The sequence below is a fragment of the Aulonocara stuartgranti genome (genome assembly GCF_965226115.1).
Source record: "Aulonocara stuartgranti genome assembly, chromosome: 3".
In the NCBI taxonomy this organism is placed as follows: domain Eukaryota; kingdom Metazoa; phylum Chordata; class Actinopteri; order Cichliformes; family Cichlidae; genus Aulonocara; species Aulonocara stuartgranti.
In genome coordinates, this window is record NC_138941.1 from 77,084,809 (window position 1) to 77,101,543 (window position 16,735).

Here is a 16,735-nt window from a genome sequence, read left to right on the forward strand (position 1 = left end):
GTTCATCCCTTTCACTATTCTGGGGTTCACTGTAATATGGGTGGTGGTCCATGCTTTCCTGCATTCCACTTCCTGTCCTGCCTCTCTGAATGATGAGACCAGGGAACTGGGAGGAGGATCAGCTGGGTCACACAAACACTCTTTAACTGGACTCTGAGAATGAAGCTGAGGCTGCTGTTTGTGGTCCTCCTGCATGGTAGGAACACACACACACACACACACACACACACACACACACACACACACACACACACACACACACACAGTGGTGTCAAGACTTATTATTCTGCAATGACTATGTTCAGAGTTTGTTGAAATTTTCTTCTTTCGTGTGTGCACATGTTTGTATGTCTGTGTGCTTTTGCATGTTTATGTTTTGTGTAGGTGCATGTGTGTGTGCAAATGTGTGTTTGTGCATGTTAGAAGAAGAGGTCTGCTGAGTGTAATGGCTGCAGATCTGAGCGGTCGGTCTGGAATCAGTTTAGAGTGGAGAACTTTATGTTTTTATTCTACTTATTTTTGATGTTATTATTGTTCGTCGCTCTTGAGGATGAACTTAACTTTGGGACAGTCATCTGAGGACAGACTGAGGTCACATGACACGTGTTAGACGGCAAGATGATCTGTGGGAGTCGATTCTTGTGTAGGCAATTATGGTCATCATCATCTGTGTGCACACATGTTGAGACACATGATTAAGTCCCGCCCACCTGTGCTGATGGTTGGGCGCGTGTCAGTGAGCGCCTGTTCTGCTGTGAATGGAGACATTTCTCTCTATGAACACAACAATGAGTGCAGTTTGTGTGGAGCTTTGTTCTGTCCTGCTGGATGAATGTGTGCTCTGTGAGGCCTCCACCCTCTGGAGCTCTGCTCTCCACCCACCGCTGACTCGCACAGAGCTTCTTTGTCCTGCATCTGTGGGAAAGACAGGTCTATGAGTCTCACTGATGATACCAATCAGATCAACAGCCACTGATCAATGGCCATGAGTCCCATTCACAGAGAGTTGGGGAATGGCTGCAATCACAGCATGTAAGATGGTGACAGATGGACCCTTAGGCCCCTCCTCCATTCAGAGATGGTCTTTCCCTTTTCACGTAAATGGCCTCCTTGACTCCGCCCTCAAACCAGCGTCCCTCCCTGTCCAGGATGTGTACATCCTCATCATTGAAAGTGTCCACTGGCCTGTAGGTGTGAACAGACTGCAGAGTCCTGGCCTGACGAGGCGGCTCTGCTGTGTTGTGTCATTGGCTTCGCCAGAGGTTGTTTGGTTCCCCCGATGTATAAATCCTGCCAATCCTCCTGCACTTAACAGCGTACAATATGTTACTCTGTTTGTGTCGGGGACCCGATCCTTGGGCTGGACCAGTTTTTGTCCAGCGTGTTTTGGGGTTTAAAAGCCACAGAGACCTGGTGTTAGAAAAAATGCGTCTCAACTTCTCCAATACTCCTGACACATATGGGATCACTACAGGTTTTCTTTTAGGCAGCGGTTGTCCTTCTCTCCTGGATCAGCTGGAGCTTTCTTTAGGTGCCTTTCCAGCTTTGACAAAAGTCCAGCTGGGATAACCACATTTACTCAGGGTCCTCCTGACGTGATGTTCTTGTCCTTCCCTGGCCGTTGTGTCTGTGGGGATGGTGTTCGCTCTGTGTGTTAGCATGCTGATGAGGACCCTGATGAAGGCCACAAGCCGAAAAGCGTTGGTCTTACCTTCAAGTGTTGCTGGAGTTTCTGTATTGTGATCTTTTTCACCCTCTTCATGCACCTTGGAAGTAGGTGAAGTTGTGCCAGAAATTTTTGCTTGTAGCGTCCTGATGACACCCAGTTTATGCTCCAGTGGATGATGAGAGTCAAACCTTAAATACTGATCCGTATGTGTAGGTTTACGGTACACGTCAGCTTTTAGATGTCCCCCATTACTGATGGAAATCTCACAGTCTAAGAAGGCTAACCTGCCTCTTTTCATATCCTCCCTGGTGAATTTGATGTGTCGGTCCACCGAGTTAATGTGATCTGTGAAATGCAGTACGTCTTGAGATTTGATTTTCACCCAGGTGTCATCCACATATCTGAACCAATGGCTTGGTGGTGTTCCAGGGTAGATTAGCTAAGCCCTCTTTTCCACTTCTTCCATGTACAAATTGCCCACAGTGCGTGAACTGGGGAACCCATGGCACACCCAATGGTTATCTGATCAGTGGTCATGACAATATGCATTTTAATGATGAAGGAACTGACCTCCCTGCCTATTGTTCATTCAGTGGGCAGGTTTCAGTTATTGTGCAAATGTACTGTTTATAAGGTTTGAGAAACCTGCAGTCAGCTGAGACTGAAGAAGTCTCCCACTGAAGAACAGATTCAACTTTGTGGAATCACCCGTTTCATGTTTCTCTCCTCAGTTTCTCAGCATGCCTCAGGTGTGGAGGTGTATGAGGGGGTGGATTCTGTCCTGCTGCCCTGTCAGGTAGCAAAGGATGTTTCCAGCGACACCACAGCAGCAGTGTGGGACCGTGATGAGTTCAAGAAGCCAACAGTCCACGTGCGTCTGCAGAGCGGAGATGAGCTGAAAGAACAAAACCATCGTTACTCCAATCGAACATCAATGAGAGCCGACGCTCTGCAGACTGGAGACCTCAGCCTCACTCTGAGGAACCCTACAGTCTCTGACAGTGGAACCTACACCTGCACCACCCGGAAGTATGGACGAGATCTGAGGCGGACAGAAGTATACCTGAGGGTCAAAGGTCAGTGCTGTGAACAGTCAGAGCAGAAGTGAACTCTGATGTGAATCATGTTCGATGATGGTGTGGTTGTTTGTGTTGATTACAGAACCTCCACTCTGGCCCTGGGTCCTCGCAGTTGCCCTGCTTCTCCTGGTTGTCCTGATTGTTGCCTTTGGCGTCATCCTGTATTGTGAACATAAAAGGCTTAAAACTGTAGAAGGTACGTCAGTGTGTTATAAAGTGTGCACGGTTTACAGTGAGCTGAGATTCAGTGGCTTCACCCTCCTGTTTGGTGCAGTAAAGAAATTCTGCTGAACTTAATCGGTGATGTTTTAGTTCCTTCTTCCTTCACGTTTCTTCCAAGCATTACCTCTGAAGGTAGTGAGATCTGCTTGTCATCACCCACCTGTGTTAATCACTGACACAATCAACGGAGACATGAAACTGTAAATCTGCTGCTTCTGTAATCGGGCCTGATGTAGCTGAGAGGGAAATTCATTAGAAAGAACTTCCACAGGTAAATACATAAAAAGAAGAAGGTGGAAAAGCATGTGAAGAGTTACACCAAGTAACATTAGAACAACTTTTTCGGGCGGAGCTGCTCATTTCTGCTCCACAGGTAACGACACCTGCTGAAGCAGTGGACAGCACTGCGCCCCAGTATGATCCATACCTACAGGTTAAAGAAGCTGACCGCACTCCATGATTGTCTGGCAGGACAAATGAACCAGCCGCTAATGGATGAGACACACCTGGAATAACTGACTGAAGGCTGGACAGTCCTGATCCCCAAGGATCCCCTGAAGGGACCGGTCCCACCCAACTACAAGATGATAACCTGCCTCAGTACCACATGGAAGCTCCTGTCAGACATCATAGAGGCTAAGATTGTCATGTGAGGTTATGCAGCCTGCATGTGGACCCAAATCCAGACACTCGTGCACAAAAAAAACTTAGAATGGCAGCTTTATTTGCTGGAAAAACATCCATCATAACATAAACTCACAGAAAAACAAACCAAAACCTTGAGTATGAAACACAGAACTAAAACTGAAACCAGAAACAAAGAGATGCTTACAGCACATAAGGAGGTACGACGTGACAAAGGAAAACACAGGGCTAATATACACAAGGGAGTAACGAGTGAATGGGAAACAGAAAGAACCCAAACAGGGATCCTAGAGTACTTAGAGCTGTATCAACAGGGACCTTAGAGCCTTCATCAGGCGTCACAAGCACATGTTGCATTTACCAGGGACAGCTGCATATATCTACTGAGGTACAATAATCCAGGGTTAGTTCATTCGTAATATTGGACAGTGTGTGAGACACAGTGGAATTTGTGCTGTCACTAGTATTAGATATTGCTCTGAATAATCGTAAAGTTTGAAGCTGGTAGCTGATGGCTCTTAAAGACTTTCTTCTTCATCTCTCTCTCTGATGACATCTCTAATCTTTAAATCATGTGACATGTGTGACTGGGTCATGTGACGTTATGTGTTTGTCTTCATCAGCTCAACTCGTCAGTAACCCAAGGCAGATAGGGCTTCGCTGGCCATTTGGACAAAGATGACTCCTTTCCTTCGGTGAGAAATCGAAGAGTTTGAGGGGTCTGTTAGTCCGAATGAAGAACGAGGAGCTGATGAGTGAGGAGAAGACGTGAAGCTCACACCTCCACTCTGACAAGATCATGTGTGTTTCTGCTGCTCAGTGAAGCTCAGTGATGCTCTGAGAACACGAGCTTGAAGATGTTTGTTCTTCCTTTACTAACAGCTAACGAATAAGCCTCAGTGAGATGTTCTACCTGGAACATGTTTCCACATGGAAGGTTCCCTGTAATGTTATGTCTGCAGAATGAGATGAAGCACAGAGTACAGAGTGTGAGAGGAAGCTTGTTCACCAGTCTGACAGTTAAGATTCATTCAAACATTCACACCAGGCTGACACTGTGTGGACACTTCACAAGGAAAATATGTGCTCTGTTTTTAGTGTGATACAAGAATACAGCTGTTTACTAAATCATGTCACAGGATCTGTTATTGATGCTCATCAGAAAGTTTAGGCCTGGGTCATCTCACTGAGGTCTAAGTGATAGTCTGGGAATGTTGATGCCATTTTCCAAAGAAATGATTGTTCAGGAGGAGGTGACTGTGAGATAGAAAGCTCAGAGTTATTGCACCTGCTGTCTGGAACAGGACCCAGATGTTTCTCTAACATTATAACCTCATAATGACGACGATGCAGAGTGTGTTGTTCCTCAGACAAAAGCTGCAGACTGTCAGGAACCATCAGCGCTTCAGACCAGATCAGCTTTTTGATTTTTAACAAACCACAGAAAAGAAGAATATGCTTTCATGATTAAAAAGGAAGTGGTCCCAAGGATGTATGTATGCAGCAGCAAATCCACAACAAAGGTTTGAAAACTGAATATCAAAAATCCAAACTACAGCAGACAACCTGACAAAGAATTGAGAGGAAAATGAGACACAGGTCAACAGGATCAAACTAATAAGTCACAGGGGAACTAAACACAATGCACAAACTACACATGAAATCAAAAACATTAGTGTAACAGGAGATGTAACCTCATTGTATTTTAGTCACAGTGCATTCAGAACATTTGTTTATCTATCTGTGAGGGTTTACTGACAGAAAGTAGACGTTGACTCTGTGTGTGGACCGCTCACTTTACTGTCTGGTTTCATGTAAAGATGAAGCAATGTGCTCATGAATTCTGCTTTTCAATTCGTCCATTGGACGTATTTGAGGAAAATGATGGTGTCTGAGCTGTTTCTCATCTTCAGCTTCATAATAACAGATTCTCTGTGGGGTTCAGGTCAGGAGAGCTGACCAATCAACCACTGTAATAAGCATTTGGTTTAGTGTGTCTGTGAGCAGCTTTTTAATAAAGACTTTGAATGAAAAGCAGAGTCAGTTTGATTTGTGCACACAAACATCACAGACACCCGTCTGTGCTCAGAACCTCCAATCAGAGCAGGAGAAACTTTCATTCACAATTAAGTTTTATTAAATATTATTTACATACATTTCTGCAGTTTGTTTTCAGGGCTCCATAATATTTGGGACACAGCAGTGATGTGTTTCACAGGCTAAAAACGCACAGGAATAGTTCTCTCAACCAGAATAAACTGGTTTCCAACTTTAATCCGTGAAAACTTTCCAGTCTGTCAGTTCAGGCATGAAATGAATGCTAAGGCAGAACACAAGCAAACATGTGGAGTGGAGAGAGTAGACTGTTACTGTGAGCACAGTGAGACTTAGTCACACTATGGCTGGACTGAAGGCTTCTACAACAGCCAGCATCAGGAGGGCAGAGATACAGTGAAGACACATGGGCACTAGGGGGCAGCGAGTGTCAGCATGCTCAGTGTGGTAACAGGGAAGGCGGAGTTTAAAAATGCAGCAGTGTGAATTAATTTCCTTGGTTAGTGTAGTCGGCTGCACTTTTCAACCATCATCAGTTCTGTATCAGAAAACAGCTGAATTACTCTCCAAAAACAATGTAATATATATGTGTTGTACAAACCCCAGAGCACTGTAATTAGGGCACACACAAACATTAGTGAAGGAACATCTAACTTGTGTATAAAAAGTACAAAAAGTAAAACAGAAAAAAAAAAAAAAAAAAGAAACACAAAACCCTGTGCTCTGATTTGGTGTCACAAGTTTGAGAACAGTTTACCAGCAAATACAATGCTGAACTCTGAATGATTACAGTGTTGTTCAGGCCCTTGGTAACAATTATATTAGTAAGCGTGGTTCATAGGTCACTCCAACTATCACCAAGGAATCGATCAGCAGTGCTTGGAGACCTCCACAGTCATTCTGAAGGACTTTCACTGGCTGGTAATCTTCATCAACAAGTGGTTTATAGCTGTGACCCAGAAGATTCTGAAAAACATCATATCACCTTCATGTCTTTAAGTGTTACCCCGTGTGTCAGAAATATGTTTGAAACTGATTATTATCATTGTAGTCACAACTTTGTGTTTTTGTAGTTGTTTCGAGAACAAACTACATGTGGGCAGGTAAAAACGGACGATCCAGGTTCTAGATACCAATCAGTTCTGAGGCCACCAAACCAAAGTGACACTGGAAGAGGTCAATCAATCAAAGCTTTATTCGCCACATGCAGGTTGCCCTGCAGTGAAATGCCCCCCCCCGACCTTACACACACACACAACACAGACATTACATGGGGATACAAGTCGGAGATCGGTAGCGTTACCGAAAAACACTGAAATGTACACTACAGTGGGAAAGCACAAGAGGAAAAAAAGAGACCTCTACTCATGCTGTGCTTCCATGGTAGGACAGCACAAAAAGCACATAAATGTCCACAGCACAACTTTGTGAAAGACATGACAAGCCACAGGATTGGGTGGGGGCTGAGGAGTAATCCGAAGCGAACACAGCAGCCGCCCTGCACAGCGCTACCATTCAAACAAGCATCGAAGGCGTTTGGAAAGGGAGGGGTATGAGTGTGTGCTTATCAGTGTAAGTGTATGTGTGTGTGTGTCCAGAGTTCAGCTGGACAGTGTCCTTCGCCCCGCCAGGCTAAGTAAACAGTCTACCAGCCAACCCAGGTGGCCTTGTAGGGAATGGGAAGGAACAGACTCAACACAGTCGTTATCAGGGAGTTGTTGTTCGGCTCCAGCCTTGAGCCCACAGCTGGCACCGAAGGGGTAGCCGCATTATGATGGTGATTTTTCTTTTACAAACAACTCATGAGAATTTCAAGCTGTTTTTAACACTCCGACACTGGTCTCTCAGTCTCCCGTTAATAGCTGCGAGCTTCTCCGTGATGTTATCAGCCGTCGATTCTGTGGTCTTGTCACTCTTTTTTGCTCACATAGCAGATTCTGAGACCTCACGACCGCAGCCAACTGATCCGAGGTGTAATCCAGCTCCGCCCAGAGATGTTGTTCTGAGTTGATTCTTTCCTGATGTAATCCAACATACATACGCTCAAAGGTGTTATTCTGAGCATTCACTGCAGTCGTAAGCGCCTCCAAGCTCTTAACCATGCTGCCTTCAGTGAGCCCTTTCTGAGAAGTCGCACCTGTCGTTCCAATCCCAGCGGGCAGCCTGGTGGGGGTTTGAACAGCCGGTTCCTCTCTCTTAATTCTCCGATAACCGAGGGCCAAGCCAGCTCCGATCAGCTATCATAGTTCCGAATAGGTAGATATCTTCAGCGTCCTCGATCAACAGTCCCGCCAGGCACACGATCCTCTGCCACCCGTCCATCGTGTATCCGGTAGGGAAAGTTCCTCCAGGGCACTCGGGTTCTCCTGAGCCCAGACTTCTCATTGAGAAAAGGGTGTCAATAGCATTCAGAGACCAGTTGATCAAATCCATAATTCTCTTTTAGGTTTTAGACACAGACTGTGAGAGACTGTTCCAGGGAGAGTAATAATAAAAAAAAAAAATAAAAAAAAAAACACACACGAGACAAGATTAGGACATGAGGAGCTAAGCAGGGAAGAAAAAGTGCGACCACCTTCGCTGAGAGCCAAAGAGAAAGCGTGAAGCTGAGATGGTGTATATATGTGCAGAGCAGAGAGAGTGGATGTAGTGAGCGAAGAATGATGAAGACTAAACTTAAAGGACAGAAGAGGAAATAATGTGAGTGAAGTTGCCCCCCCCCCACCTTCTTCAAATCCATCATGGCACACCCACGTTTCTGCCTGTACTCACCCTTATGCAAAATAGGTGGAATTAAGACACAGTTCCAAAAGCAAACACAGTTGATCAGTGCTGAGAGTGGTCCTGTTCCTGAGCTTGGGGTGATCCTGTAATCTCTTATTGTTAGGATGCCTGGGTCGTCGACCCAGGGTTTTTGAGTTTATATTATTTATACTTTCTAGTCTTTGGTTTCTTTGAGTTCTGTCTTATGGCTTATGTCTCTGTCTTCTTTAGTTGCTCTGTCTCCCCTATCACCTGCATCCCCTTGTCTAGTTCGCGTCTATGTGTATCCTTAGTTGCTATATCCCCGTGTTCAGTCAGTGTTTGTGTCTGCCCTGGTCCCACGTCTCTGTTCCCTCTGTTACAGTGCGTGCGAGTCTGTGTCTTTGTTCAGTCTGTGTTATGTGTTTCCTGTTTTACTTTGAAGGTTTGTCTTATCTCAGTGTGTTCAGTTTACGCTTCCTTTTGTCTCGTCAGTTCTGATTTGCCCCAGCTGTGTTTCCCTCCTGTTACCCATTCCCTGATTGCTCCCTCTGTGTATTTAAGCCCTGTGTTTCTCTGTGTCTGTGTCACGATCTACCGTTTATGTTGCTGTGTGTTCTGTCAAGCCGCCGGTGTTAGTTTGTTTTTTGAGTTTTTCCAGTTATGTTATGTTTGCGTTCAGCATTAAAGCTGTTTTGGTTTAAGTTCTGTCTCGCGACCAGAACATGGACCCCGCAGACTCTTTTTCCTCGGAGTACAACACTGAGATGGAGCGGATGGTGAGCCTGCTTGACCGCATCGCCCAGTCCCCTGACTTGAGGACCATGACAGTGGGGCTGAGTGCGGTGGAGGCCATCATTCGGTATAACCCCCGGCTTAGCCAGTTTGCTAAGGACACTAAGTTGGACGACACCATTACTGCCTGGAGAGAGCAAGTCAAGGCTGGTGAGCTTGCTCTCTCTCTCTCTCTCTACATCTTCCCCACCGTTACTCCAGGACAACGCACACTCTCCTTCTGTTTCAACACTGCCACGGATTTCCTCTCCCTCCCCACACCAGCTGGGTTCTCATTCACCTGCCTTTTTCCTGGCAGCTATGTGGTCAGAGGATGAGGAGGAGGTCTCTTTTTCTCCACTGGTTCCTGTTTCCTCATCCTGAAGGAAACGGCATTCATTCACGCCTCGTCAGCTGGGGGCCCGAGGAGCCCGTTCAGCCTCACGCCTCGTCAGCTGGGGGCCCGAGGAGCCCGTTCAGCCTCACGCCTCGTCAGCTGGAGGGCCCGAGGAGCCCGTTCAGCCTCACGCCTCGTCAGCTGGAGGGCCCGAGGAGCCCGTTCAGCCTCACGCCACGTCAGCTGGGGGCCCGAGGAGCCCGTTCAGCCTCACGCCTCGTCAGCTGGAGGGCCCGAGGAGCCCGTCCAGCCGCCATTAGCTTCTGCCTCGGCCTCTGCAGCTCCGCCTGGTCCGGCCTCAGTGTTCAGCTTCGTCTGCTCCTGAGGTCTCCCTGCTGTCTGTTCCTGCACGTCCTGCCCGGCCTGCACATCCTGTCCGGCCTGCTCGTCCTGCACGTTCTGTCCGGCCGATGACTGGACGTCGTTGCCGTCATGGACAGCCCTCGGAACTACGCCGCCGTCATGGACGGCCCCCTGAAATACTCTTCCACCAGTGCCTCCTGCCCTGCTCGGTCGCCGTCGCTGCCGCCCGCCCGGCCGGCCTCCTGATCTGCTCAGTTGCCACTGGTGCCTTCTGCCTGGCCGGCCTCCTGAACTGTTTTCTGGGCTCTTGGACCATCAGCCTCCGGGCCGCCCCCTGAACTGCCCGGGATTGGACTATTGTGCTGTCAGCCTCCGGGCCGGCCCCCCTGAACTTTGAGACTATTGCCTGGGCCTCTGCGCCTTTCGTGAGCTCTTTTGTTTGTTTGCTTTTGGACTTTGCCTGGGCCTTGGTGCTGTTGTTTTGGACTTTGTTTCTGTATTTTGTTGCTTTCCGGGCTCCAGTGTTTTGCACTTTTTGTTTTGTTGTTTCTGGCTCCTTGTTTTGTTTCGAGCCCTCCATCCTGTTTCCCCCGCCGCCCACCCTGGTTGGGTTGTTTTTGTTTTATTTTGATGTTTTGGTTTGGGCTGTCTGGAAGCCAGCCCTGGGGGGGGGTACTGTTAGGATGCCTGGGTCGTCGACCCAGGGTTTTTGAGTTTATGATATTATTTATACTTTCTAGTTTTTGGTTTCTTTGAGTTCTGTCTTATGGCTTATGTCTCTGTCTTCTTTAGTTGCTCTGTCTCCCCTATCACCTGCATCCCCTTGTCTAGTTCGCGTCTCTGTGTATCCTTAGTTGCTATATCCCCGTGTTCAGTCAGTGTTTGTGTCTGCGAGTCTGTGTCTTTGTTCAGTCTGTGTTATGTGTTTCCTGTTTTACTTTGAAGGTTTCTGTCTTATCTCAGTGTGTTCAGTTTATGCTTCTTTGGTCTCGTCAGTTCTAATTTGTCCCAGCTGTGTTTCCCTCCTGTTACTCATTCCCTGATTGCTCCCTCTGTGTATTTAAGCCCAGTGTTTCTCTGTGTCGCGATCTACCGTTTTCTTAGCTGTGTGTTCTGTCATTTCTCCAGTTTAAGTTTGTTTTGAGTTTTTTCAGTTACGTTATATTTTTTGAGTACCTAATTAAAGCCTTTTTGAGTTCACGTCCATCTCAGGAGTCTGCACCTTGGGTCCTATTCCTGCCTGCACACAGCCACACCCAACACTTATGAACTACCTCCAACGCTCCTGTGACTGGGATGCAAGTAAAGACAGATGTAACATCTCTTCTCTGTACATGTCCTGTTTATAAGGTTGGGGAAACCTGCAGTCAGCTGAGACTGAAGAAGTCACCTGGATGAATGACGAAATGTTTCTCCCACTGAAAATGTCCAGATGAACAGAATCAACCTTTTGGGATTTACTTACCTTACGTGATTAAGCACGCATCAAGGCATAATTTTATTAATATCTTTAAAATGATACCAGCACCAACGTAGCACAAATGTTTGATACCACTTTTATTGCATTTGAAGAAGGGGGTGGTAACTTCACTCACATGAAGAAATACAAATACAGTGAGCTAATGCCAGAATTATTATTATTATACGTATGTTGCAGTTTGTGTTTCATTAACAGTAGTACACTAGTATTGGCTTAAAACTCAACATTTCTTTATTTTCTTATGCTTATTTTTAGCATGAGGTGTTAATGGAGCCTTATTTAGTTGTCTCATAAATGACAGTGATTTAAATTCAGTACCATGCATGCATTACTTGTCTGCACAGGGATAGGCAAGTGGGAAGAAAGTTGCTCAGAGAGTGATGAGGCAGCTTCCACTCTCAACCTCGTCACTGTTTGTTGCAATGGCAATCACATTCATGTCCTCTGCAAAATATGCCTTTCCCTCGCTTCACCTGCTGCCTTGTAACAGTAAAACAGTAATAGTTATGTTGTACTTAAATGCAAAATACAACATGACTATTAAATGTTTGTTTGTTTTTAGCTTTTTATTTTACTCTTACATCACAACAAATATGACAAACTTTTAATTAGAACAAATTGGGGCACTTTTCAAAAAATCTTACAAATATAAAGATATTGTCATGGTTCTGGGTAAAATGCTTGCAGAAAAATAGCTTTAAGTGCAGCAGGTAAAACAGGGAAAGCGAAGCGGAGGAAGGAATTGCAGTTAGCAGTTGCTAAGTTGTGGCTGGAGCAGGCTCAAAGGAGAAAAGCACACAATGTTAAAAGCAATATTACAAGCAGTAGTTGTGAAGCCTGAGGATGAAACCACAGCTCAATCCACTGCAACTACTCTAGAACAACACTGTAGAAAAGCATTAGAAAGAGTAAGAATGTTAGCAGAAATGAAAGCCAGAGAAGAGCGTGAGAGAGGCAGAAGAGGAGGAGAGACTAAATGGAGAGGCATTAGGAGCAGCATTGAGTCCAAGACAGACTGGGCAGGTGAGGAGACAAAGGACAGAAAGTGAACACAAAGGTTGCAACCACATATCCATCCCTGACACAGCACAAAAAACAAAAAAAAAACACTACATGGTGTTTCAGCCCCAGTGTGTGCAGATGAAGAACGTTTTTCTCCTGAACCTGATCCATTCCATGAGGTGAGCACTTACCCTATGGTAGAGGTTGCTAACCCACATTTTGGAGTGGACGGGGATAACAGCCGCACCATTCGTGTTTACCGGCCATGGACCGAGTCTGAATGTGCTGATGCTTGCAAGAGCCTTGCAGACCCATTGACTAATGTTGAGTTCATAGCTCGACACAGACATCTTTGTTCCTCGTACCGTTTAAATGGACAGGAAACTGAGATTACTTTTAGGAGGAGATGTCTCTCTTATAATTGGACCCGTGTCAGAGGAGGTTACACAGGCAAAGGGCCAGGTGATAACACCCTGCCCTATGGAGATGCAGGTTGTCCAAATTAATGGAGTGTATCAGAGATACTTTTAGAACAACTGCAGACTACACCAAAATTTCACAACGCACACAGAAGGAAGGAGAAGATGTTCATGAGTATCGAGGTAGATTGGAGGAAGTGTTTAAGAGGCATAGTGGACTTGAAGAGAATGCAGACCCAGCAGGCCCCTATCAACAGCAGCTGAAACATGCCTTAATGAGTGGGTTCCATCCATCCATTGCAGATTTTATCAGAAAGCAAAATGATGGAGTGACTCAATTTCTGAACTGGGCAAGGCATGCACAGGATGTGATCAAGAGTAAAAGGGGAAAAAAAATTGCAAAATACATTAAATGCTGCCACATTTCATGTTGACGAAGAATCTCAGATATTTTTTCCAGGGCAGACTCGATGTGGCAGAGGCAGAGGAGGAGTCAGGGGGGGCAGAAGTAATAGGCCACCCCGGAGAGGACAAAGGAACAGGGATGAGTGTTACAGGTGTGGAAAAATAGGTCATCATGCTAAAGAGTGCCCTGAGGAACTATGAGGAGTATAGACGACCAGATCCACATAACCCCTCATATAATAAATGACTAGAATCTGCTGCCACTGCCAATACACATGCATGTTTAAACACCCCATCACACTGCCACAAACAACAACCAGTGCCCCAAACCATAGATTTGACTGAGGTTTTGTTGAATTTATCAGGAAAAGAAGTAAAACCCATTCGCACATTAACAGTGCAGGGGAAAACTATACAGGTTTTATGTGATTCAGGGGCAGATAAAACTGTCCAGAGGGACCATGTGTCAGGAATAGACCCCTCGAACTGTGTCATTTATGTAAAATCTGCAAACGGACAGTTAAATCAACACAGAATCTCTAAGCCAGTATGGATCAGAGATCCATCCACAGGAGAGGCAGCTCAGGGTTCAGTAGTAATGTGTCCAACATGTCCTGTGAACCTTTTGGGTAGAGATATGATGGTAAAACTTGGAATCTCAATCATTCCCATGGCTGTTGGAATGATAACTGCAGGAAAAGGAGAAACTGCTGAAATAATGGTTCACCAGGGCAGTAGCGATGTACATTACTACTGGACACTTGACCTGTCAACCTCTAGGCCAGATCAGATAAAATGTAAGATGTTGACCACAGAGATGAATTAGAATAGAATTTACCTTTATTGTCATTGCACATGCACAGGGCAACGAAATGCAGTTTGCATCCATCCAGAAGTGCTTTAGCCATGATATAGATATATTACAATATATATTAGCAATAATATAGATATGCAAGTATATTACAGAAATGGGTCTATTATGGTATGTTACACGGTGTGAAGTATGTTATGAATATTCTATAACTATAAGTATGTACAGGCTGTAGTGAGTACAAGCTATGTACAGGCTATGTACAGGATATAAATATGAAAAAAAAAAAACTGCAGAAATCTGAGATATACAGCTATACAGAAATGGGAACTATGCAGGTTATAAACAGTTTGTAGGATTAAAAATTATCGTATGTACAGAATGATTATTTACACAGAGCTATACAGTAGTGCAGTTAAGATAAGTGAGATATGTGGATGATTTCTAAAGAGGCTATATAAAGTGCTGGTGGTTGTGAGTGGTGGTTCAGTCCATGTTATTGTGTCTTTGAGGGTACAGTTGTCCATTGTGTGTGTAGGTGGTTGTGGGTGTGTGCGCATGTTCAGTCCATGAGTTTAACATGGGTCAGATGTGCACGATCTGATATCCTCGTGTTGGTGTTGTTCCCACATCATCATGAAAATGTTGTTCCAGGATCAACATTGCAAGTGACCAATCAGACTGTTGTGACATCATACTTTTGCGACTTCGGGAAAAACCGCCGTAAAACAAAAAACTACTTGAGCTGCGAGAAACCGCCTCTGTCCGCTGATCAACGGACCCTGACCCTAATCCTAACCTTAACCAGGAGTCCATTATAATAGATACGAAAGTTGATGTCTCTCCTCCTCCCTCTCTCTCCCCCTCCCTTCCTCTCCCTCTTTTGCTTTTTTTCCAGAATGATTTATGAATGGAACCCACTTCACCAGAAACACCTAAATCCAGTCGGGGTTTAATAGACTATAACCTTTTCATCTTATGTATTGTTCTCATTTGCTAGTTTGTTTTTTGTTTTTAATTTGTTCTCCAATCACGTTCCTGCTCCGGATGTTACCCAGTGTCGGGTTCTCCCCGTTGGCCCGCGACAGCCTCTAGACTCCCTCACGGGCCCCACTTCCCTAGTAACTAATCAGTCTTTGTTTTGGGTTCTTTTGCTTTTTTATCCCTTTTCCATTGATTTTTTTTTCCACTTTCATTCAGGCAGATGGGTCACCTAAGTAACACCCAGAGTGGTACAAACCAATGAGCTCCTGGGGGGGGAGGAACTTAGCTCCCACCTCCGGGATCTTCATTAACACACCTGTCCATTCTCTGCTGTGACTCCCTCTGATGAAGCAGCAGCAGGCTGCGAAACGTAAGGGAAAGAGGTTGTATTGGGCCCAAACGGAGCCTTTTTATTGATCAAATTATTGGTCTCAAAGGGTGGAATGTTAATTCTAACCCTCTGGACTTTTAGGAATTGATTTTATTGGACTTCTTTTTGTCTGAAATTTGCTTTTTAAGCTTTTTAAATTTGTTAATAAACATTTGGTTTTTTAGTATGTCAGTGAGGCCTTACCTTTTAGAGAAGTCTGCTTGAGCCCCACTTTTGTTGGTTGGAGGCCAGAAGCTGTGGGCTGGAGCCCCCCTTTTTTGTCCTCCTTTTGATAAGGGACAGGACTCCACCTGCAGACAGAGCGTTTTGGACCTCTTTCACCCAGACAATACACGGATACAGCACCTGGAGTAAAAGAACTGCTGGAGACCCAGGGTGGAGTGAACTTGAGGCCCAAACACAGGAAAGCCTCGGTAACTGACTATGGATTTTTCCAACAGGTTCCAGCGGGCCCAATTCAGCCTTCCAGCGGAGGTTAGAGGGAACCCATCTGCCAAAAAACACTATAACAACATTCAGAGAGGGAGGGGGGACAAACAGGTCCACAGCGTGACCGTTATTCTGGATACCAACCATTAAATATAAATATTAGACGGGTAGCAAAATGCTATTTCAAATTAATGCAGGTCATACATCATAAAATTATTATTGATAGAGCTATTTTGACCAAAACTCACAGCGTTCATCAGACCTTCCTCCCCCACGGAGGAACTTAGGGAGGCAGTGAGCAGGAACACACAGACATGGCTACAAAATAGCCTTCTCATATTGCAGGAACATTACGCTAAGATTGTTGTAGATTATCATTATACAACATGGGACGATACAGCTTTTCAGGTCGCGGCCAATTGGATGACAAAGCGCTATAAAGCCAGGTTAGCTGCAGGCACGTTGGAGGCAGCTAGATCTTTACTTACTGAACACTTGGAAGACTCAGACATCTGCTCCCTCAGTCTGTAGAATCTTTTGAAGAAGAGACGGCAGAGGAATTAGACTTAGAGCGAGGAGGAATTCCCACCTCTGAGCCAAGTAAATAGATTAAATCAAACATCCCTGTACCCTGAAGTTCAGGTCACGAGGAATCCTACCGTTCGGGACTCTCAATCGACCCCTCTAATAGATGACCCTGCGCCATTACCACAGTTTAATAACACCAGGAACGTCTCGCCAAACCGGGTTCTCTCCTGTCGTTCCTGATAACAACCAACAGGTGACTGGATCCATTCAGGGTCCAGAACCGACAGGTGCAAGGCTTCCTGTGCTATCGCGCCCTCCTCACGAGCCTCTTTGTCCCCTCTCGACTTCACGCCCAGTGTTGGGACCAGGGGAGGGGGAGAGACCTGGGGGATTTAAGGTC

The 16,735-nt window shown here is 45.5% G+C and overlaps 1 protein-coding gene across 2 annotated transcripts; it reads left to right on the forward strand.

Annotated features, from left to right (window-relative positions):
• Window positions 1-33: 33 nt before the first annotated feature.
• On the forward strand, window positions 34-5,649 carry LOC309700245 (myelin-oligodendrocyte glycoprotein-like). 2 transcript variants are annotated; one of them, XM_082523701.1, is made up of 5 exons: window positions 34-196; window positions 2,401-2,745; window positions 2,831-2,944; window positions 3,442-3,619; window positions 4,239-5,649. In XM_082523701.1, the coding sequence occupies exons 1-4, from the start codon at window positions 160-162 to the stop codon at window positions 3,483-3,485; spliced, it is 540 nt and encodes a 179-aa protein (XP_082379827.1). In that variant the 5' UTR covers window positions 34-159; the 3' UTR covers window positions 3,486-3,619; window positions 4,239-5,649. The 2 variants fall into 2 exon arrangements, with proteins under 2 accessions (XP_082379827.1, XP_082379826.1); XM_082523700.1 differs by lacking the exon at window positions 3,442-3,619 and having other exon boundaries at window positions 35-196.
• The last annotated feature ends 11,086 nt before the right edge of the window (window positions 5,650-16,735 follow it).